Source organism: Sycon ciliatum, chromosome 9 (genome assembly GCF_964019385.1).
Source record: "Sycon ciliatum chromosome 9, ocSycCili1.1, whole genome shotgun sequence".
Taxonomy (NCBI): Eukaryota; Metazoa; Porifera; class Calcarea; order Leucosolenida; family Sycettidae; genus Sycon; species Sycon ciliatum.
In genome coordinates, this window is record NC_088651.1 from 20909880 (window position 1) to 20934134 (window position 24255).

Consider the following 24255-nt stretch of genomic DNA (forward strand, 5'->3'; position numbering starts at 1 on the left):
GAATTCTAATTCTACTAACGTCATGCACCCCTGTCCATATAGTCCGCTACGATCATTCATACCCTTGTCAATACAAAGGCTTATTTTGGATGTTATCCCAAAAAAGGGCTCTATCTGGTTTACAATGTAGATCGATCCCTCTGGTGCTTCCCGAAGCAACTGCAGGAAAATAAGAAACTGATATTCAGAATATGAGGTATGATTACATAGAGGAGGTCCCCACTTCAGTGGTCGACTAGAATCTGTGAGCACGTTTATCCCGACCTGGACTTGCTCAACTTGGTTGGATTGTGCGTATGCTATCATCACCTCCAGCCATTGCGTTGCTTCCTTGTGTGAGAGTTCCCATATTCCACCTTCACAGGGCAGTACTACATTTTCCATTCCGATAATATCCCAGTACACAGTGTCAATTACCCAGTGACACACACCTGCATTATCATAATAGCTGTCAAAACAAAAGACACAAATGGCCGTGTCATAAAGTCCTGGTTGTCCTTGATAGGACGGTTGAGTCATCTTGATTCGGATTACCGGATCCTGCCAGCGTGCATCTTTCACCCAATCCTTGCTAATAATCCGGCGTTGTGAAAATTTAATGATAGGAACAAATGGTTCCATAATAAGGCGTCGCTTTGGTTTATTCGGGTGACATGTCCAAACTGCGGCTCCAGATGGGCGGAAGAGGAGCGGGCCCCATACTGTTTTTTTTGACCCATCCGAGTTAGTGTTCAGGACTTTCACATCTTCATCTCCGACAGAATTTCGTAACTGGTTGTTGGAGCAAAGTTCTTTCACAAAGTTTTCCAACTCAACAATGGACAATTTCGAAGACATCTTCAACAATTTATCTAACCGAGCAATGACGACTACACTGGGGCTTCCTCAGTTCTTCCTGCGAGGTATATTTACAAGCACTTGAATTCAAGACTTTTTTAACCAGCGGATTGTTAGATATTCACAGCCTTCTGTTGCGCTGTTTCATCGCTAGATGTAAAACCTGTCACATGTAACATGTAATGTTCTCTACATGCTGTTTATCTTAATACTAGTGACCTCACCGTTGTACAGCTGGAAATGTTAATTATGGGCTGAGTACTATGAATGAACGTGCTAGTTTAGCGCTATGGAACTTTTCGATTGCTCGCACCTGCATTTTGTTATGGCGTTGATAAGCCTTTAGCGCCGTGAAGCAAAACTTTCTAGTCATATCGCGACAAGATATTCATCACATCGCATAGAAAGAGTTTACGACTTAACTTAAACCTGCTGGTTGACGTGGCTGTCCTGATAGCAGTCCTACAGTCAACAGTACGTATTAGCACGCAGACCGTGAATTACAATCCATGGAGTACTTATGGTGTATTCACACGACAGGTACTTGCACGTTTTACAGGGAGTGACATCCTAGAAAAGTGTTGTGTGGATTCACACAGCTGCACTTGACGACAGGCACGTTTGCATTTTTCAATGCTTCACCGACCAGTAGCCATGGGTATTTCAAATTTTCAAACCACACATACGATAATTATCATGCTCTAAAGAGCCGCGCAAAAAAAGAAAGTCTTGTTTCGAGCTTTATGGTGTAAATGTACTCGTGCACGCCACGATTATCGTGACAGTGGGCACCCAGCTCGCTTTCACTTTTCAGCCACTTTCAGGCACTTTTATCGTTCACAGCTAAAATACCATAGCAACTTTCCGGTGCACGTGGATTTGCCTGTTTTGTGAAAACCCCATAAGGAGTAGCCATTAACTTAACACGTAAACGTACACGTAAACGTAGAGTGTGAATTAAGGTCCAAAGACTAACAGTATCCAGTGAAACGTACGAACTTAGATGTTGCGACTTCGGCGGTAATACTCATGAAGTAAAACATCAGTACTACATGTATATCCGATGATTCGTTTTATGTAATTGTGGTTCTGCTTCACAAATGTGTTATTTTTCCCGTACGAAAGGCTCAAGAAGTTCATCCTAAAAAATATAAAAGCAGTAAAACGTAGACTGGGAGGATAAATCCAAGGCCTAACACTAGCCATTAACTTAACACGTAGACTGTGAATAAACGTCCAAGGACTAACGGTTACCAGTAAAACGTGGACTGGGAATAGGGGGTAGAGATTCTCAGACGTTTCCCACCTTCTCTCCGTGTGAAACAAGTCACTTCTGAAGTAAAACGTTGCATGTCATGGGAGATGTCAGTGTAGGTAACCATGGACAAGTGTAGCTGAATTGTTTGTAGTTCCTGAAAGTGTCGAAAGTGTGACCACTTGCAGTGCGCTGTGCTACAATCCATGAACTATTCTTCATCGGAATACACATGATTGTAGTCAGAACAGTTTTTCTTGACTGCTGCTGTTTTGGACTTTTTCTTGAGATATTAACGGTGGGAAGGTGGGAAGCAACCCTCTAGTTACTGGTACAATGGGCGCGTCCGACTTAGGTGTGGTTCACACGAGGTACAAAACACCGTATATCATGCTTTCAACGTGCTCTTGTACTGTGGTTAACTTGACAACTTTCACCTGTGGCGGGAAAACTCGTATATGTTTTCAGCAACTCCTGAAGGGGGATAGAAAGCAGGATACACGCTGTTTCTTGCTGACAGAGACTAAGTGGGTTGAAAGTGCTTTAATATTTTCACTTCATTGTTCAATTAAGTTCAATTATTTTGATACGATGCCTCGCCAGATTTTTTCAGAAGTTTTGGAGTCAAAGCTCGTCGACCTATGGGCTACATATCAACAGACGAAGAGTGGCAAGATTTAGAAACGCGCTGTTCGTGAGAAAGAAATTGCCGAGGAGCTGAACAAACATGCCAAGGAAAATGGCCTTGACTTGGAGGTGACGGCGCTCATAGTAGACAGCGTGAAATCAAAAGCCAGGGAAATGTACAAGAAGTACAAGAGATCGACTGCCACGGGCAGCCAAGCTGATCCGGAGTTTGACATGGAGAGCGCGTTCGGAGCCTGGAGTAGTTTCCGCGCCTGGCGCGTGAGTGACTAAACAACAACTTCAAGCGAACAACTACAACTACTGTATCAGCATAAGAAGTGCAGCTAGCTCTGCGGACAACTGTGGCTTCAAGAATAGTCCAATCAGTCGTGGGCTGACATCCGATGAAGAGCACTATTCACTATTCAGACGCAAACTAAACTTTGTTCTAAAACATTTTTGAGACGAGACCACGCGTATGGTAGCCAGTTTCTATGGTTTTTGGATCCGCGGGTTTTTTTACGCAACCTTTCACATACACCGTGTGAACACATGCTGGATATCAGCAGTTTTGTACTGCAATCAGTTATACGCAGTTTGTACCTCGTGTGAACCGCAACTCCGATTACACACATTTCGGTCATTTATAGAGTTAATTGTGGTAAAATGCCTCTTGAACGCAAAACCAAAAATAGTTTTTATGATTACATTTATGTAGCTAGCATGCACAGTATTGCGTAGTAACTAAATACACTACTAAAACAAGTGAAACTCCGTCCAAACAACTTTTAAAATGTGTGTTTTTTAGTTAGTTGTGGTGGATTCTTTGACTTGGCAAAGGCCTTTGATACTGTCTGGCATCGTGGCCTCCTTGCCAAGCTACATATTGTCTTTGGTGTGTCTGGCCCTGCTCTGTCCTGGCTGGAGTCCTATCTGAGTAGCCGATCCCAGTTTGTTTCTGCCCTCTCCATCAACTCTGATCCTCTACCAGTGTCTTCTGGAGTTCCCCAAGGCTCCATACTTGGACCTCTTTTGTTCGTAGCATACGTAAATGATTTACCCTCTATAGACCCAGGTGTCTCGTTATTTGCTGATGATACAACCCTACTGTCAGCATCCTCGTCCTCAGCGGCTCTTGTACCTCGAGTGTCGGCTCAGATATGCAGTGTCCTACGCTGGATGCAAACATGGCGACTTAGACCCAACCTGACTAAAACCGAAATAATGTTCCTTCCCCCAATCTCATCCATGTCACTTTTACACCATCCTGATTTCCCAGAACCCATAAAGGTTGTTTCCAACCATAAACACCTGGGAATAATGCTTGATGATCGTCTCTCTTGATCTTTCCATATTGATGCTCTTTGCAGCCGTTCAAGCTCTGCCCTAGGTGTTATACGTCCCCATTGTTTCCATCTTCCTTTCAAATGTAAAATTTTGTTTTACAAACTGTACATCCTGCCTCTTTTCATGTACGCTGCTGTTAGCTGGTGTGGCTTGTCCTCGGTTCTCGCTGAGCGTCTCGAAATCCACCATAGAAAACTTCTTCGTATCCTGTTTAGTCTACCCCCTCTCTACTCTTCTGCTTCCCTGTATGTCCTTGCAAATGCTTGCCCACTGTCGACCCACCGTCAAAAATTAATTTGCACTTTTGCTCACAAATTTAAATTAGCTCTACACCCTCCTCATCTTAACGTGTATAACTGGTTCCGAATCACAGATGGCTCCCAGACAAGATGCTCTGTTGCCCTCCCCTTGGCTAAAACGTCCTCCCTTGTACGCTCTCCACTCTTTGTTGCTTACTCTGCTTGGCTTGCGCTGCCCGCTACTACGCGCAATGCCAGTACCCTGGACGCATTTAAATCTGCTCACTAGATTCACCATCACCTGTCCCTCCCATGCTTCTCCGTCTTGACCATTACTTTTCTTCTTTTATTCACCATGGTTGGCTAACACCCACATCTCCCGTACTGGCTGATTTTCTTCTCATGCCATGAGGTGTTGTCTATAATAATAATAATAATAATAATTCATTCACCGTTTGATTACACAAATACCGTCGTTAATTTCAATTCCGGCAATTCTGAAAAGAGGACGGAATGGATCCCACGCCAGCTAGTCGCAGTGCTCGATATAACACAGATTCTGAACTCCGTGCAGTAACATAGTAAAAAAAAGAAAAAGTAACATAGTATAAAGCACGTTTGATGACATAATACCGTACCTCTTCATTTTTGGCTTTTGGAAGTAAAGTCGTAACTACCAAAATCTAATGCAAAGGATGAAAATGTACCGTAGTCATGGTAACGGTACAGATAACATCAAACTACAAAATTATTATGTGTGAATGTACATGTACATGTACATGTACTTCAGATAAGTACAAGGGTACAGTCAACTTCGCTAATAACGACATCGGATATAACGACAATTCGCGAATAACGACAGAATTTCCATGCCCAGAGCAAAGTCCCATCCCACTGTAATACATATAATGAGACTTCGGGTATAACGACACTTCGCGAATAAGGACACCTTTTTGATGCCCCGCCGAGTGTCGTTATAAGCGAAGTTGACTGTATTGCATTGTATCACCTACAGTGGTGGCCAAAAGTTTTGACCCACCCCATGGAATCGTCAGTACAGCTCAGCCTGGCTCCTAAACACGCCGTTTTTGACTTCTTTGAGGCCAAAGCCGTGTACATGTACATGTCAATCCTCTACAACTTAGACTACAACTTCAAGTAACGTGCATTTGTTAGATTGACAGGATGAAACAAGGTGGAGGACACTGTGTTTGGAAACTGTGACCTTACTACAACCTTCCACGGTTGGCAGAGCCCCGGTCCCTGCGGACCATCTGAACCACATGGGTGTCGCACCCGGTTCTGACCCTGATTATGCAAGGTAGGAGACTACTCCTGACGTTCGTCTTGTATTCTTCGCTCTTTTCTTTATGTCGTCCTGGTGGTCATGCGGCCACTGAAACCTCAACTTGTAGAAAAAACGTCTTTTTCTTCCAACTTCTGCCCATGGCTTCCGTCTCTCAGCTCGTCAGCTGTCAACAGTTTTTTTGTCATCACCATGACACTGTCGCGAGAAGGTGCTCTCTGTAGACGGGGTTGGTGATGAAGTTTTTTTTATACAAGTAGTTGAGGTTTCAGTGGCCGCATGCCCACCAGGACGACATAAAGAAAAGACAATACAAAACGAACGTCAGGCGTAGTCTCCTACCCCCCTAGCATAATGAGGGTCAGAACTGGGTGCGACACCCATTATGGTTCAGATGGTCCGCAGGGACTGGGGCTCTGCCAACCGCGGAAGGTTGTAGTAAGGTCACTGTTTCCGAACACAGTGTCCTTCACCTTGTTTCATGCTGTCAATCTAACAAATTGCATGAACTATAACAAGGTTTATCTAATACTGGGTTTTGTAACCAGTGTTAGGTTATATAATAAGTCATGTACATGTACATGTACATCAAACGTCTATGCCGTAGGCACAGCATTTCTCTGCGCATACATTTCGATCTACTTTTACATAACTGCGGGCGCGTGCTCGGCGATGGGCACGGGGGGCACGTGCACCCCCAAAAATGTTCAATCTGGGTAATTGCAATTGTAATGTATGCAAATATGCTCTAAAATTCAAGACAGGTTGCAAACAAATTGCAGAAAATTGCCTGGGGGGGGGCTCCCCTCGGCTCCCGAGCACCCCCCCCCCCCCTAGTTGGGGGGCCGAGCACGCCCCTGTTTAAACTGTGATCATCCAATCCGTCGCACTAACTTAGGCGCCGTCCGTAAATATCGAACATTTTTCACCAAACGAATTATTTTAGTTTAGACCCAACCGGGCAACCCCTCCCTCCGTCCCCCTCAGAACGTACAAAATGTTGAGATATACATGCGTATACAACAAAAGTCGCAAGTGTGTCACTGCTCCTAAAGACATGTACATGTATCGAACTTTTCTGAAACGAAATTGGTCAACCCCCTCCCACCCCATAACTAAATTATTTCGTTTCTTGAAAAAAGTTCGATAATTATGGACGACCCCTTACGAGTAGCTAGATCGATCATATCAACGACTACCACATCAGCGACTACCTGGACTACCATCGATACTGAAAAATGGTTCCCAACCACGCAACCATCACTAACAACTGTACGCCCTGAGGCTCCACTGCCACACACAGTTTTGCAGACGCTGCTCGTTTCTAGCCGCGTAACACGTTGTCGCGCCGGTAGCCTAGAGGAAGCCTTGAAAAGAAACAGAAAAGTCACGCAAGGGCTCTCGATTATGCGACTGTGTGTACCATAGACTGATAGAGTACTGTATTAGTAGGTCAGTCGACATCACATACATTGTTCTGTATTTACATATGCACACCAAGTACACGGCGTCTGAGGCGAGGGCACACACACCACACACACACACGCGCGCGCACACACACAGCACAAACCCACCACACAGACAGACACACACACACACCCACACACACACACACACACACACACACACGCACACATACACACACACACGTACACAGACAGACACACACACACACACACACAACCTTCGATCTGAAGGCCCAGAAGTAAAGTACAACAACTGTCCTTAGTCTTCGCACTCGAAGAACTACAATGTAACACTTGATTGAAAAATCCAAGTCCCTAGTCCTACATCTACACAAAGTATTAAAATTTTAGTACAGCTAGGCGCGGTGTAGATCAACTCTGCCTAGTAGAAGTAGAATGATTCTCGGCGGAGCGGATCTACACCGTTCTAGTACTAGTAGTAGTAGAATCGCATCCTAACTCAGGCGCCGAATATAATTATTTCTTTGCCTACCTAGACCGTCCATGATCATGCACGAGGCCACCGACAATGACCATGATGACACATCAGTTCATTTCCGCTCGTCGTCATGTCGCGACGGCCGAAAACATAGATGGTGTCGGTGGCCAAGGTGCAAGGGATGTGTAGAGTGGACCTCGCTACGGCGCCGCCACACGCGAATGATGAGTCTTTGCTAACCTCAACTTTTCCGTGCCCGTAAAAAAGGCTTGTTTTTGAAATTCGATCCAGAAAGTAGATGCGCAAGTGTGAAGATTTGGCTAACAAGGGGGTGTCAAATTTTGGCGATTCCGATTACAGAGCGCAAGTGACCACCGTGGACCAAGGAGGTGATGCGGTGTCTGCGACAAGAAGGCTTGAACACGTGCATGGATATCACATACCCCGCGCACAGGTACCTGCCCACCGCGGGCATCACCACCGCTGAGAGCTAGAGAGAACCCCACTATCGTAGACACCCAGCGCATTCTCTGTTCGCACCATCAAAGCAAGATCGCTGGGACTGGCATCACGAAATCGGTGTACAACAGTTCGACGTCGGGGGCACCAGACGATGCAGCTGGCGAGCAGTTTTTAGGCTTATCCAGCCGGCAGGCAGGAAGGAGCAAATCTCTCAGCGCATAATCACGGCATTTCCATACTATGGAAAGCAGGTGATGTGAGGCACTTGTGGATATGTATTTTTCCTTTCGAATCGTGAAGCACCACTTCTCAGTTCCATCGCGTGCCTAAACTGCCTCACTTCAAATCCACTTTGGCAAATCTACACTAAATTTGATGGCCCCAGAGGTAGTACTAGGAGGAGGATTATCTGAACCCGTTGTTCACTATGGTCGAGGGTTCCGTGCGTATGGCACCCTCTGCAAACGCAGCGCCAAAGAACTCGTCCACGTCGTCATTGTCGTCGCTGTCCACACCTCTCACTGCTCAGCTCTCTTCCGCCCAGCAGCGGCCACATCAGCAACGTCATTGTTCGACGACGCTCGACGGACTTGTCAAGAAGAGGGTAGCCGCTCCGAGTAATGCTTCTGGCATTCCTCTGCCCCGTCAGGGGTTGCGGGCACGGGGAGGTCGAAAGTCACCCACAAGTAACATCACCAACAGCACGTCCATCCCTCAGACGCAGTCATCCACCTCAATCACCAGCAGCAAAATATCAAGCAGCAGCGTCACTCCTAAAAATGCAGTAACTGTGCGATCAATAGCGGGCGGAGCTCTGCGCTACGCCAATGCGCGGCTTCGAAGGCACACCGATTCATCCCTCCTCGACCTCTTTTCATCGTCGACTGCCGATGCCATAGATGCGGGAGCTGCGACAGTGTCATCAGCACCCGCAGACGACGACCAAGGCAGTGACGAAGAGGACTCATTGCTCACTGCTTTTATTCGCGCCGCTCAGCAAGGAGGCATACCTCCGATTGCTCTTGCCGCTGCCGAAGCATCCGCAGCCAAGCGCCACCATCACGCGGCTAAAAGTCACGGTCGTAGGAACACTGCCGTGACCTGTGGAAGCGGCAGCAGCAGCAGTAGCAACGGCAGTAGCACTTGTGCAGGGGCTGCAGCTTCAACAACTCGCAGTGGGATACCAAGGCCGACAAGCGGCCTGGCTTCAGTTGTGAACAACAAGGCATCTACTGCTACTAGCACTAGCACTGGTAGTGGTAGTGGTACTACACCAGAAACATCTATGAACAACCATCCAATAGGAAGCCATGCGCGCACTGGAGGACCTGCGGGAGCAAGAGCAGGAGTGGTCGTGCCTCGTCGACTCGCAAGTACCAGTACTGGACAGAGACAAGCCAGCGCAGCGGGGATCGCAAGCAGAGTCGCTTCTGGTTCGAATGTATCGAATCCCAACCACCACCATCGCTCGAGCCAGTCTCCAACTGCTGGAAGCACAGTACCAACAGCAGCAGCGTTCGTTCCCAGATCTCCGTTGATCGGTCGGCCAGCCAATATGGGCTCCAAAGAGGAGGACATTGCTCGCTGGTGTGCCAGCGTGTCACCAAAGTATGGCGGGCCGTCGCCAGCGCCTTCGCCAGATCCTGACGAAATTTTCCTGCGCTATCACGCCACAGTGCAACGGACCAGCCAACACAATCCTAGCGCAGCTGGACCTGTCGCCGCGGACCAACTCCACACAACGTCGTCACACCAACACCACCGCTCTACGACGAACCAGACTTCCTCATCGACACCACAACGCAACAAGGGCAGATCAATACCCCGCAGCGGCGTTCCAACTTCGAATCTGGTCGAAAACAGTGATCATTTCCATCGGAGCAATCATCATCATCACCACCAGCAGCACCCCCACCACCCACAGATGCATAGTTCAAGTCACTCCAGACAAACGACGGGAACTGGAAGCAACAATGCTCACTCCGCAGTTCCGCACAGCAGGAATCATCACGGACTAGGGCCGACCAGTAGCGGTAGGGGTATGACAGGTAATCAATCAATTCCAGCTGGTCATCGAGGCAATACGTACCCATACCAGCAACAACAGACTCAGCATTCCATCAACTCTAGCCACAACGAACACGGCCAAAGCAGCAGCGGCGGAACCAGTCCCAACAAAATTCCAGCGTCGAAACTGCGCAAGACTCGTGCTCAGAGTCAGCTGGTACGACCTGGCCAACTTCGACCGTCACCTGCGGAGGAGCCAGGACTAGATGACGTAGCGGGGCTTCTCTGGGTGACCAACTCCGCAGATTTGGACTGTGGTGTGGACATAGCAGTAGCGGCCGCAGAAGGAGGTAGGTCGTGTTTACGTTTGTATGTTGATGGCTGATAACTTCTCCTGTTCGTAACAACTACCAGACATGTACATAATTATACAGCAGCAGCAAAGACTGAAATTTTTTAATGTCCGGGGGAATCTTTCCTAGGTTTGTCCGTCCACGTGGTGTACACTCACTCACTATGTGATCTGTGTGTGTCTGTATTTGTTTGGAGGTGTGTGAAAGTGTCTTAGTACTGGGTGGAAAACTTGCATGCACTTAGTCAGTGAGCTAGGGGCCCCAGTCATCCCCTTCAGGCCTTGAAACGTGTTTGAAATCAAGATGATGAAAACATGTTCCTAGAAGATGAGTCTTGTGGAAAGGAAGACACTCAAAACAGAGCGAGGTTGTTATTTTATTTATTTTTAAAGCCAGGTGTGCACCCAACGGGAATATGCAGCCATGGTGGTGAGGCCAGGCGCTCCGTCGATCAACTGATCTCGACATCGTCACGCTCTGGACGCACCAGATAAATAGCAGTGTGAGGCAAAGAGAAAGAAGAAGAGAAGCAGGAGGAGAGGGAAGATCAATAGAGAGAGAGAGAGAGAGAGAGAGAGAGAGAGAGTACATAAGAGTGTGTAGTTCAACAAATTCATGTAGCAGTTTTACAAGGCGTCGGTTGCTTGCATCCAGTTGCTTGTCAACAGGTGATGGTGGACCATCTTCTTGAACTGCGGCATCCCGTTCTTGCATGGCTGCTGTGCGAGGATTTTCCAAGGCAGGGAGTTCCACACGCTCAGCACGCAAGCAGGGAAAGCCTTGGCAATGGTTGAGCGGGAGCGGCGAGGCAGGCTGCACCCAAGGGAAAGTTGTGTGACTGACGTCGCTGGGCGGAGAAACGGGTGTTGAGGGATTCATCCGCCGGCTGGTGGTGAGACCAACGCTTACGTTTCGGGATGATGTGCGAGGAATTTTGAAATTGCTGGCGAATAGGTGAAGCACTAGCTTTAGTAACGTGATTTCCAACACTCATGTTGAGTGAGGGCAGCTGCGAGGAAGCCCATTCATGGCTTGGGCTAAAAAAAATGCTTCAGAATCGCTCCAAGCGTTGGTGGAGACAAACATGTCCCATTTCTTACATTTCGTGTAATGTGTGACCAGTTCACCACAATCTCGGGGTGCGCGCTGTGCGGGTACTAGATCCTATAAGAAGGTACATTTTGTCAATGGTCAAATTTAATATTGTCCTTACAATCGATAATGTTCTCAAATCTAGGCTGCGGATTATACTCGGATATACCTAAAATTGACAAAACATTGCTAAAAGATGGGGGGGGGCATTGTACACAGGTGTGTGTTATATGCCGGCAAATGCCGTACAAAGGATCACAATCGTTTGAGTGTGCCAGGTATGAGAGCTTCAGGAAGTCACAGTTACTTTGTGTTGCTCTACCACGGCCAAGGAAAGCAACTGTGGGCAGCGGTTTCCTTTGGATTTTTCGTAACGAACTTAACCATCCTTCATTGGTGCCGCCACTGCTGCTCTTTAGTTGTATGGGTCACGGTGCAGGTAGCAATCCTTGGAATGATTATTGCGGAAGAGAAAGGATGTTCTGGATGATGAAACTGGTCATGAAGTTGGAACTTCGAACCATCTAGCTCAAGCTTCTCAGAAGCTCCCCAGCTTTGGTTTGGTGTTTCTGTCAGTTGAAGATAATGTTTGTGTTAATCAAGAGTATTTCGTATCGTAAATGCGGTAAATCCAAATGAAGATACATGTATATCATGATAACAATCATCATTTTAAATGATGAAGAAACTATGAAGAAATGAACGGGACCCTGGGGAAACCAATACTTGGCAATCATTTTGCCATACTTGTATCTCGGCTTGCTATCCTTTACAAGACGAAAAACACGTCTGAAAGCATTCACAGAAACTGTGTGCCAGTTGTATCGAAGTGTGTTGAATTCCTTTCTCAGCCGAGGGCAGCTAAAGGCTTTCAGTGGGACATGCAATTCCAACTAACACAATCAGATGGTAGTAGTAGTAGCAGTAGGATTTTATTCCCGTAGCTATGCAGAAGACGTTACTTCAGTAACGTCTGGCGCTAGCCAGGGTCCACACAGCTTTAATTTGGTGTTTTTGTTTGTGTGTTTGTGTCACGCCTGGCGCTATCCCGTATCTGTCCCGTACCGTACCATCAAACACAGTTGGCCACATACAGCTGGCCGAAATATTCAAATAGGGCTTTCAAACGCAAGATCATAACGTGAAGCAACTTGGAAGAATGAGTATGAATGCGAAGTGTATGGGGGAATGCATGTGGGGCGATAGTGCGGGTTCTAGTCCCAGGTAATGCCTTAAAAAATAGGAGAATTGAAAAATTTATAACATCCCTTTTCTTTTTTTGCCGTCATCAAGGCGGTAGACGGTGTCGTATTACCCTCGACCTTACCTATCCCGTGCCTGTCCCGTACCTATCCCGTACCGTACCTTACATTCAAAGACGGCTGGCCACAATGCATAATTATTCAAATAGGGCTTTCAAATACAAGATCATAACGTGAAGCAACTTGGAAGAGTTAGTATGTATGCGAAGTGTATCGGGGATGCATGCAGGGCGATGGTGCGGGTTCGAATCCCAGGTTATGTCTCAAACAAAAAGTAGAAACTTATAAGAATTTTTAACATCCCTATGCTTTTTTGTCTAGGTCATCAAGGCAAAAAAGCATAGCGTAGGGCCCTGAGCTTCCAAGCTCTCTCGTTCTTTTGATAAGGAAGGCCCTACAGACGTTGCCACCTTGTGACAGGTAACCCTAAGTGCTCTTTATAGGACGAAAGAAAAGAGGGTAGATGCTCTGGCGGAGAATTCCACCAGGATACGTAGCCATTTGGCTTTAGGGAGTCGTTGAAATACAGGCAAGTATGTTAGGCAATCAGAAAGGAACATTGACTGAAGGATGCATTCTCAAGTACATTGTCATTGATTTTATCTATTGCCTACATGTACTATTAGTCAGCATGCAATGTTAACACGTTGAGCCTTTGAATACATGCACTCAAAACTATTCAGCTAGATCTAGAGTGTGAATAAACTGTCAAAACGTGTCCACTGCCAACAAGTCCCCGACCTCGCACCTCACGCTTCGCGAGTTTTGTGCACGCGACTCACACACCTCTCGAAATGTTACTTCAACTGAAGAGTCACTTCCACATGATCTCTGCTGCTCGTTGCGTGGGTGAATGGCATCACATGCACTGACACCAGGTATACATAGATCCTCTACTCTACTGGCTGCGCGAATGTGCAACGACAGCCTCGCCGTGCGATAAAGAAGTGTGAAAAATTGCACACGAAACCGACCGATCCTGTACCCTATGATATATGGTAGTATGGAGGCGAGGCCGGATAAATCCGACCCACGAGTCAAAAGAAAGTAGCGCCACTTTTCATCACGCATCCGGGAACTCCAGGGGCTGCAAACTAACGTTGTGCAAAGGCCTCGGCGCTATTTGGGCTCATACTCATACATGTTGGTCGGATTTCTTTGGCCATGACTGTGCAACAGCTTGGGCCAAAAGTTACTTACTTAGGGCTAGGGCTTCAGTTCAGTGACACAGCAAAATGGACTTTGTAACGCCATGGCGGCTCCACCACTTGCACAAGTCTGTGAAAACTGAATGCAAAGGAATCTAGTACTAGATCTACGCGCCAGGCAAGCTAATGAGTGATGGGTGGCCAGAGACCGGAGAAACGCAAGGAGGTGCCGGGTCAGACCGATAAAACTGTCAAGTGTCAACTTGAAAACTGGAAAGGAATGGGCTTCGCCAAATATCACTCTGGTTACAGATCTACGCAGATCACAACAACACAAAAAATAATCCCACCTTGCCGGCCCGAGTCTCTGTCACACTGTCATGACTATAGTCTAGTACAGCAAGAAAGCATGATCGTTTTTGGGCCCTTTTCACGAGCCTGTCAGATCCAGCTCTGGGATGCAAACTTGACAGCCGTCTAGCCTGGTCTTCAAATGATTGTAACCGAGAAGAGGAGCGTCTGACTGCACAACGACATATCCAACACTCCAGGCCGTTGCGAGTCAAGACTCAAGGCCAATCCTCTCTGTCACCACTAGACGTTCCCAGGCCGGCCACCAGGCAATCACAAAGAAAAATTCGAATTACTTGAGTATGAACTACACATTGTTGAGCTGGCCTCGCGAGCTCGAACGACTTCATGGCAGTGCGGAGTCTCCGGAGTGTTTCGAACCTAATTACGGAATCTCTCTCATCACGTGGATACTTGTGAAAATGACTGTGATGGACTTTGGAGTTGAGGCTGTTTAGCTCGGGAGGAGCAGTGTGGACTTTCTAGCATTGAACTGTCCTGCACCTTTCCACTAGAAATAATAATTATTATTATTATTTACAAGTATTTTGAAGAAAGAGAGAGAGCAGGCTGTTGCCTGTGAGAATCTCGATCCCTGAGGCTCAGGATTGTTATTCAGGGATTTGTTCATGCCAACAAACTTAGCATCGGCATGGTGTAGTAGTAGTGGGCAGAGCGGCTACTTGACCTAGCTCCAGTTTCTTGTACGCGAGCATTGGTCGGTCAATCGGAAATCCTGCGAGCGCGCCTCGAGTGCGCAGCGCTGCACGACATGGAGCCACCGTGGAAGAAGCACGCTCTATCATTCTCTCCAGTGAAGAATTCCGGGTCGGCTGCTGCGTCTGCATACCAGCAGGCGACCGGCGGGGAAAGTCTTTCCGGCACGAGCGGAGAAATGAATTCTACAAATTCTACATCCACGAGTAGAGCAACGCGACTTGTTCGCTCTTGGTCGCTAGGTCGACGCAAGCACGATGCCTCCAAGCTGAGCGCTCCGGAGCGCACCGTGTCAACAGAGGGCACAAGTAGTACGGCCAATGGAGAGGGCGCGGACGACGACGAGGATGCGCCACGACTCAAACCAGCCCTATCCTGTCTCAGCGTTCACAGTACGGCGTCTGTGAAGTCCACCAAGTCAACGAGCAGCAAGAAATTCTCTTTCGGTACAATGCTATCCAGGGGAAAGCAGAAAGAAAAGGCACCGCGTCGATTGAAGGACGTGGGTCGCCAATCATCGCTGGTTCTCCTTCCTTCGCAAAAAGCCAGAAGTGACTCAGAAGAGGAAGGTAATGTTGGCACGGGGATTGTTTGTGAGTGATTTGAGTTCACGAGACTCCAGGGCCAACGTCACGGAAGTAATAATATTAGTTCTCAAAATGCATAGGAAAGAATGTCAGTAGATCTACGTGTCGATGTGATCATGCATTCAATGACTCATGGTGATTAGGTGTACGTAACGTTTTACATGTTGTAGAAGGGAGAAACGGTTTGGGTTCTGGAGTGACTACCCCTAATCGCATGTTTGTCTGTACATCAAAAGTTTGGAAGGAAATGCACTTGGTAGTTCAATATTATGAATGAAGAGTAATGTTGCACACCTTGTGAGTAATGTGTAAAGAAGTAACTTGTGCTGTGTGTAATTGTTTACAAATGACAGTAAGTGGTCATTATACTTTTTAGTATGCTTTACAGCGCAGACTGAAGCCTGTGCATTTCCAGGGTACTTGTACTGTCCCAACATTGGCAACACACTCTTACTCCTGTACATTCATCAACTACTACACATAGAGTAAAGCAAATTGAGTGTACACAGTGTGAAGTGGGCTCACCAGTAAGTCCAGGTGATGGGTTTGACTGGGAGCTGAGATTATTTGCTGAAATTTCTTCCTCCTACCCAGGAGGTGGGTGTGAAGGCTGACTGAAAGGCTTGACTCAGCCCTCCTGGATAAACATACTATATTAGCCGATGTGCACCAGTCAGCACATGGCAAACCTCCTGTCTGCTTTGTGTCGAAGGACTAGATACCTTGGATATGGGGTAGGGCATCACTGGCCAGGAGTCAAGGCCCCTCTCCCCCTCCCGTCCACCCCCCCCCCCTCCCCCCCCCCACACACACACACAACTACGGTCGTGGACATGGAAATCCAGTCGATTTGGCCGGGGCCGGCGCCCTCAGCGCGTACAGAATGCTGTGTGCAGTGCACTTGTTGATCCGATGCGACCAGCACGCTGCAGCGCATAAATGCATGTGTGTACCGCTTATCCACGGCTACATGGCCAGCGCCCTGGGGCCGCTAGACGTGCGACCGGATTTCCATGTCCACGACAGTTCATGCACACCCAGGCAAGTCCAGACTTTGTGCAGACTTTTTCCCTTTCAGCTCCCTCAAATGTTCATGTATGAAGTGCGATTGTTGTATTTGTGGGGAAATACCTGGGTGTGTCATACAGATAATTTAGTCATAGACAGGTAATTTTGTCATCATATCAATGAGAGGACTGACTGGGCTTGTAGATAATTATGTTTTACTCTCCTGAGCTCATCTCCCACAATCTGCGATCACATTGGTCGCTCACAATTACATAATCAGGTGTCAAAGCTAAAAATTGCTCTAATCTTGTCGGAGATCCGTCTAACATCATTCAATGCAAGCTAATGGAAAAGCGCTGTGGATGTATCATTTGATCTGACGCTTGTGTCGTTGATGAGTTTGAAAGCCTACTACTGCATGCGTGTCCATAAATCATCTCGGTTCATCATTGTTTCCGTGTTGTCTAGTGGTGTTGCTGCCTTGGGTCTAATCAAATACACACCATATGATCATTTGTTCTCTTGACGGACTCACACAACGTGCATGTACGCTCTCCTGTACTGCTTGTACTAATCATTGCTCTTCTTGATTGCCCTACGTGCAGACGACGATGCCTTCCATTCTCCCGCATTGCTCAAGACCCCCAGCTGCAGCAGCGGTGCGCTCAATTCGGCAGAGGTGTCCACGTCCAGCCTGTCTCGCTCGGACATGCCACCGCCGTCGGAAGCTGACCTCGCAACGCTGCTGCCACTGCCGTCGTCGCTGCCTCTGCGCACGAAACCGGGGAGCTCTTCAAGCGCCGGCAAAGCTGGCCGTCATCATACCGTGGCACACGGCTCCTCCAGACGACACCATCGGCGGAGGTCCGAAGACGATGATGACGCATTTCGCTTTCCGGACACCTCTGGGCAAGCTCGCAAGCACAAGCCGCATCGGTTGGACGTTGCCGACGACGCAGATCCGCAGCTCGCTGCTGTGAACAGTGAGGAAGAGGAGAAACCCACAGTGCTACGCGCTCATAACTATGCGCGTCACGGCGCCGAAATAGACATCATACCCAAAGCGTCATCAGCGGCTGCTGCTGGTGGAGATTCACCGTCGATTGTACCAAAGAATACATGTAAGTTGTAATGCCGGTTGATAACTTGATATCAAATCACAGAGTGTATGCACCCAGCATTTTTATTTTTAAATCATATAATTATTGAATGAAACTAGTTGTATTCTTTTTGCCTAATTCCATTGCTAACGTATGTACTCTCTGCTGTGTCTCTATGAATGGTCTAACACAACTACCTTTCTGGTCCTTTTGTCCTTTTATTCTTCTCTATTCCTCTGTGTCTAACTCCTATTTTCCCTCTCTCTCTTTCTCTCCCTCTTTCTCTCCCCTCTTTCTCTCTCTCTCTTTCTCTCTCTCTTTCTCTCTCTCTCTCTCTCTCTCTCTCTCTCTCTCTCTCTCTCTCTCTCTCTCTCTCTCTCTCTCTCTCTCTCTCTCTCTCTCTCTCTCTCTCTCTCTCTCTCTCTCTCTCTCTCTCTCTCTCTCTCTCTCTCTCTCTCTCTCTCTCTCTCTCTCTCTCTCTCTCTCTCTCTCTCTCTCTCTCTCTCTCTCTCTCTCTCTCTCTCTCTCTCACTCTCTCTCTCTCTCTCATTCTCTATCTCCTTCTCTTTCTTCATATCTATGCTATGAATGACTCTCGCAGCACCACACACACTACGGCATCATCGAATTGTTCGTCAGTCAAGCGGCTCGCCGCGCGCATCGCCAAAGTTCCAGCCACGCTCACCAACAGTGTCACGCGAATCTGACAGTCTGATTCTGCCCGGCGAGGGAGATCCTCTCCCGGCGTCCATGTGTGAAGCAGGCGCCGATGCTGCTACGGGAGCAGGAGCAGCAGCGGTAGCAGCCCCTACTGGCTCATCTAATGCGCTGATGCGAATTCCGTCGAACCAGAGCGATGGGTTTGAGCTCCAGGTGGGTGAATCTTCCTGTCCATAGTGTCCAATATGGCTTGAAAGTGATGGTGTCAGAAGTCAACAAATTATGACTTATGGGTTCCATTGGATCCACTCTGGCCATATTGTAGTACTTGTAGTACCATATTTGGTAGATACACTCTCATGTCGCGTTGAGTATCTGTAGTAGATCCTGGACCTAGAGCGCCCAGGTCACTCACTCACTACTCACGGACGTGTCACCCGGCTGTGAAGGAAACCAAACCACCCCAAATGTTGAAGGACTTGAGTGAATCAGCGCTGTGATGACTCCAGCCTGACTCTAGCATAGCACTTTCTAGTCCTGTAAAAGATGTTGGATGGTGGGGGGGGGGGATATAAGGACAGTGCATCTCCATCTGTTACTTCACGTTGCCTTTCTGCTGCCCGGTTGTACTATTGCGGACATTGAATTCCGCTGAGAAGTCAAGCGGCCACGGGGTACTGACCGCGCAGCAGTGCGCACTACTGGTCCATTCTCACAGTGTTACAGCGGGTGTACTCGCTAAGCAAATAACGGTTCCGGCCGCGGTCATTTCACCTGACTTCCATATCCACGACAGTACTTCGGATTCGAATAGACTTCAGTATGGATCACCACACCGCTGCTCTCGACGACTTTAGTCAGTACTAGGCAACAAGTATGTCTTATTTGAGTTTTTACCATGTGTGTTTCGCTGTAATTTAGACAATATCAACACGAATCATTGTTGTTTCCTCTTGTTTCAGGGCTCGCCGAGTCCAGGTTCAAACCAGCTTACACCGGACTGCGCACTGTCTAGTTCTCCGCAACACTTGGGATTTGAGCAGCGTCGTGGTTCGTTGCGGCGCAAGAGCTCCCGCGGCTCAACGGACAGTGGTGCTGCTGCGAAGGCGGCAACGACCGCCACCGATGGCAAGGGATGGCTGCTGGGAAGAAAGCTGAGCATGGGGAAAGCAGGAAGGTGAGAATGTTACCTTATCCAAAACAGTTCAGCATAAAGGACTATGGATATTCAGTAAAACCTGTAACTGAAGACCACCGTGACTAGCGACCAGCCGGGCACTACTGACCACTTTGCCAGGCATGGACAGTCTCACATTCATGTATGGTTGTGCGGTGAAAACCTCTAACTAAGGACCACCTGCCACTAAAGACCGCTTTCTCTGGCCCCAATGGGTGGTCGTTAGTCACCGGTTTTACTGTGACGTGCCAGTTTTTGATGACCCTGCACTATGCTCTACGTGTTCAATGAACTTATAATAATGCCGTACCTCGGCTATAACAAAAAAAAAGAATATTTCTATCATCATAGGAGTTACCCTTTACCGTAAATTCACAGACTGGGATGTATCTGAATGATAACCTGGAAATCAAATCCGTGATCATTCGCCTGATACAGCCATGTGACGTCACTATTTCCACCAGAGTAGTAATATTTCCACTGAATGTCACCCACAGGGTGCCCCGTAGACTGAGGTGTCCGTAACTTTGAGGTCCGGATAAGAGAGGTATGAGTGTATGGGAAATGGCTAAATGCTTCTCGTACTATCATCAAAATGGGCTGAAGTTGCGATAATCCGTCCCGCAACAAATGACGAGGCGGGGTTGGCTACGCTGTCTCAGAGGGAGAGCAGTCAAATGTGTGAGGTGCTCACATGGGTCGAGACGTTGCCTTAATCAGTGAAAATATTCATGGCAATACAGGTCCTCCCTCGTTAGTAGATAATCTTTGTGCCATTAATAATGATGTAATTATGTTGTAACCGGACCTGTAAACAGTCTTATAGACCATGTTTCGCCAGGGGATTTTAGATTTCTATTTACAAACGGGGTTTATGTACTGACCGGACTATATAACGAGGGAGGACCTGTACCAACATTATGGTCACCTCTGACTTTGATCATTTGTACTCCGAATCCCACTCTGAATTGACGTATTCCGCTATCCATGCTGTCAAGTAAAGTTTGTACAGCTGGACTCGTTTGATGAATTTGATCAAAAGGGGTGCATGGTCAAAGCCCTAAGGCCAGAGTGTTGTGTGTTGTAGGATGTAGCAACTTCCGTTGTTCATACTGCTGCGAATCCCTGCTGTAAATTGGGGAATGCAAAACGGGAATGAACGGTTACACTGTCTGCTACACACATACATACACACACATACACACACACATACACACACACACACACTCACACACACACACGCACTCGCGCACTCACACACACACACACACTCACACACACACACGCACTCGCGCACTCACACACACACACACACACAACATATACCTTGAACTAAAAAAACACACACACAACATATACCTTGAACTAAACACACACACGCACACACATCAGTAAATCCGGGAGGTTCCGTTGCCAGAATACCCTGTGCAAACCAGCTGTGCGTGTTTATTGACTAGGCCCGGTTGTGTATGTTCTAATAATACAAGTGGTGGAACAGTAACGAATACACAGATCAGATGTAGAGGATGTATATGGAACCATCTGTGTCACATTGATGTTGATACTGGCTGTGTCCTCGCTGCCCCATCCCAATCTCCTGGGGCTAAGTTGTCTTAGTTTGTATGTAATATGAGCTGTATTAGCCTTTTTTTAACTGGGAACACAGCCTTACTAAGACACATGTGGAGACAAAAACAAACCAAGACTCTTTCTTGATGAACTGAAACGGTTTTTGTTTACTAAGGTGTATGGTGTATCTATGCGTCGTTAAAGTATACTCCAAGTTCCTTGCCAGTTCTGTACAAGTCACGTCGATGGACTGAGAGGAATGTCCCTGGGTGACTGGAGAACAGCTTGCCAAAATCCTTCATGTACATATACACACAATGCGAGTCAGCATCACTGGGTTAGAGATGTGAACAATCACTAGGTTAGTGAATCAACCATGCTCCATCACCGGAGTGGTTTGATTGAGTGGTCGATTCGCTAGCCTAGTTCCAACGGATAGAAAATGGTCAACCACGATCAGCTTCAGATAGGCCCAGTGTTGTCGTGAAAAGCACAGTGGTTGTTCCGATTCCGAAGCGTTGACGCCGGCTCACGTCGTATGAACGTGAATGGGTTTGGTGGTCTGATTTCCAGCCACTCTGTGATGCTGTGTTCCTGGTGTATGCACCTGGCCTGTGCCACTGATCTGTGGACATATGCAGAACTGCTGCAGAGCGTGAATATGTACATCAACGCCACATAGCTTGGAAATATCCAGCACTACCACGACAGTTCGGAGTAAAAGGTTTTTCATTGTGTCGGTGAAACCAGCAAAACCTCATCACACCAAGTGAAAGCTGTTGACCTGGTCCGTGCTCTATCCTTTGGTCATGTTAAAGAACCGATCAGGAAGCGTTGGCAGCTTGGCCATGGCTGTTGTTGCAGCCGCCGCAAGCCCACTAATGATTAGGGCCAGTGCGGTAACGGATTATCCGTCAAACCAGGAATTCTGTCATTGGTACGATAAGCTAATTTACCCGGTCAAATGAAAAGCTGCATCGAAAGGCCCATCATACTTATCTCTCAGTTTTCAGTAAATCCGCGCACTCCTTGCACACGGATATATCGGTGTTTTAGAGGAGTATATGCCAAGTCTTCGGTGAAGACGGTTTAGACATGTACCGTAACAGATGTGTGGATGTTTTTTTACTTTTAACTAAATGCCGGGTTGCGAAAACCCGGTAAAACCATGCTTTGCAATGCAGCTCTTATAACTCTTAGTTGAAGCTACGAGTTTGTATGTTGTATACAACATGGAACAGAATGCTAGCGGGTATTTCCTGATAAGGATCTCGCCGACACTGACAGTCTTACCTTTGCCTTTGTCTTCGGTTCCAGGTTGAAGAAGCCTAGTTCAAGAAGCTTAGAGGACTTATCGCCACAGCATGATGGACATGGTGACTCGCTCGACAGCCAGAAGGCAGATGATGACGAAGCGGAGCCTGCTGTCGGTACAAACGAAGTGGAAGCAACGGCAGAACAGATACCCGCTGCCAATCTCCAACGACCATCGAGTGGTGAGAAGCACTTGGTGATCTTCTATGTTCATTGCAATATACTAGTACACAGCATGTCTGTGTCATTTCTACTCCACATTGAGATATACCGGTTTTCTGGAGTAAAATCTGCACTCGCACTCCCCCCCCCCCCTCCAAAAGGTCGACGCGTCGTATAATATGATGGCCAAATGAACAGTCTTATTCACTGTAGATTTCTGTAATTTGCGACAAAAAATCTGGGTGCGGCTAATATACCAGTGCGGCTTATACACGGGAAACAATAGAGTACCGCCAATGGTCACTGTCATTTGATGGCCGGCAAAGTGTATGCTTATTGTTCTCTAGATAAACTCATGTTAGTTATTGAGCAATAAGCCCATTGGCCAACCCCCTCTTGACAGTTTCACTTCATTTTAGTGCAATTCTCTGGACACCGCAGGACAAGTTTACACCAAAAAAAAACTTTGGTCAACGAGTGTGGGTTGCTACTACCATCCATTGTTCTGTATTGCCACTACCATACATTTTCAGAGCCGCCAGAAGCAGTTTTATATCGGACCCGCCATACCAAAGCCTTTCATACTCTGTGTGTGATATAACTGTTACGAATAATCTCCTCACTTGTAAACATGGGCTGATTAGGTGTTAACCTGACCAACCGGACCGGTTCTAGCGAGCCTGATAGTTTCTGTGCTATCCCTTAGATACATTGTCCTATGCTGTTCGTTCACATGACAGGCGACAAGCGCAGTGGCAAGCGGCTGTTCGGCTTCGCCAACCCTCGCCGATGGGCAAGCGGGAAGAACAAGAAGCTGGAGAAAGCGTCCAAATCTGCCGACATTCAGGTATTTCTTGTGTAAATGATGTCAACATAATCTTTGCATGGAAACCAGGCACAGTGATCTTCCGTATCATTATACTTGAAAGTAGCAGTAAAACCATTCAGAAGAACAATCCACCAATCAACTTCTGGCTAAATTCTACTAGAAATCATTCCAAAACAGTATCCTGCATAAATTCGACTGTAAGCCATTCCGAAAATCAGTACCGACAGGTACCACACAGTTTTTGTTTTCTTATGCTGTTTGATAGTTCATAAACTTATCCCATCCTTCCTTGTTTGGGGGTATTTCTATGTGCTCCGGTACTACTAGCAGCCCGAGCTTTACACTATTATGTAAACTGCAGTAGAACTCTGATAAAGCCGTACTTCCCCCCCCCCCCTCCATGGGCTGCAGGAAAATGTTCCTACTAACCTAGACACTTCTTATCTGATCATGGATCGGAGAAAGTCCGTGTAAACCAAGAACATGTCGTATCAGGGCACAAACTCAGTGAATTCCACTGTACAAAAATGTAGACGCATAGATGCATGGTATTTTTGAAATAATAGCTTTTGAGAATTCTTTTCGGAAGATTGCTCGGTTCCTTCCCGCAATTTCTCTCATAGAATTTTAGGCGATCGGATAGCAAAGGCCCAATTTCAATTGTTTAATGCACAACATGATCACAGATTTTATGTGGTATAGATGGTGGCCTAACAGTTTTTGGAAATCACGCATCTATATTTTGAAACACACTTTAGTATCGTTTCTCTTGGCTTGTGTTGGTGTGCTCTGCAGCAGGAGTACACGTTTCCATCCTGACCCGAACCGGTCATCTAAACTAGCCAACCACCAGCGGCAATGACCCTATCAGCTGAACCCCCATCCAGTCATGGTCACGAGAAGCTCGGTCAGCTCTGTCGATGGGCAGGCAGATGGAGACC

At 47.2% G+C, this 24255-nt stretch overlaps 1 protein-coding gene across 2 annotated transcripts; it reads left to right on the top strand.

Annotated features, from left to right (window-relative positions):
* Window positions 1-8135: 8135 nt before the first annotated feature.
* LOC135824485 (hornerin-like) lies at window positions 8136-24251 on the top strand. Of its 2 annotated transcripts, none has more exons than XM_065337219.1 (7): window positions 8136-10335; window positions 17109-17624; window positions 18205-18476; window positions 19226-19440; window positions 22327-22505; window positions 23226-23332; window positions 24110-24251. In XM_065337219.1, the coding sequence occupies exons 1-7, from the start codon at window positions 8406-8408 to the stop codon at window positions 24131-24133; spliced, it is 3243 nt and encodes a 1080-aa protein (XP_065193291.1). In that variant the 5' UTR covers window positions 8136-8405; the 3' UTR covers window positions 24134-24251. The 2 variants fall into 2 exon arrangements, with proteins under 2 accessions (XP_065193291.1, XP_065193292.1); XM_065337220.1 differs by lacking the exon at window positions 8136-10335 and adding an exon at window positions 14008-15477.
* Window positions 24252-24255: the final 4 nt, after the last annotated feature.

Bases quoted from the DNA above. Each gene is read 5' to 3' on its own strand.
- LOC135824485 (XM_065337219.1), top strand. From the start codon at position 8,406: ATGGTCGAGGGTTCCGTGCGTATGGCACCCTCTGCAAACGCAGCGCCA. The intron at 10,336-17,108 runs GTAGGTCGTGTT...CCCTACGTGCAG, and splicing joins AGTAGCGGCCGCAGAAGGAG to ACGACGATGCCTTCCATTCT. The intron at 22,506-23,225 runs GTGAGAAGCACT...TTCACATGACAG, and splicing joins TCTCCAACGACCATCGAGTG to GCGACAAGCGCAGTGGCAAG.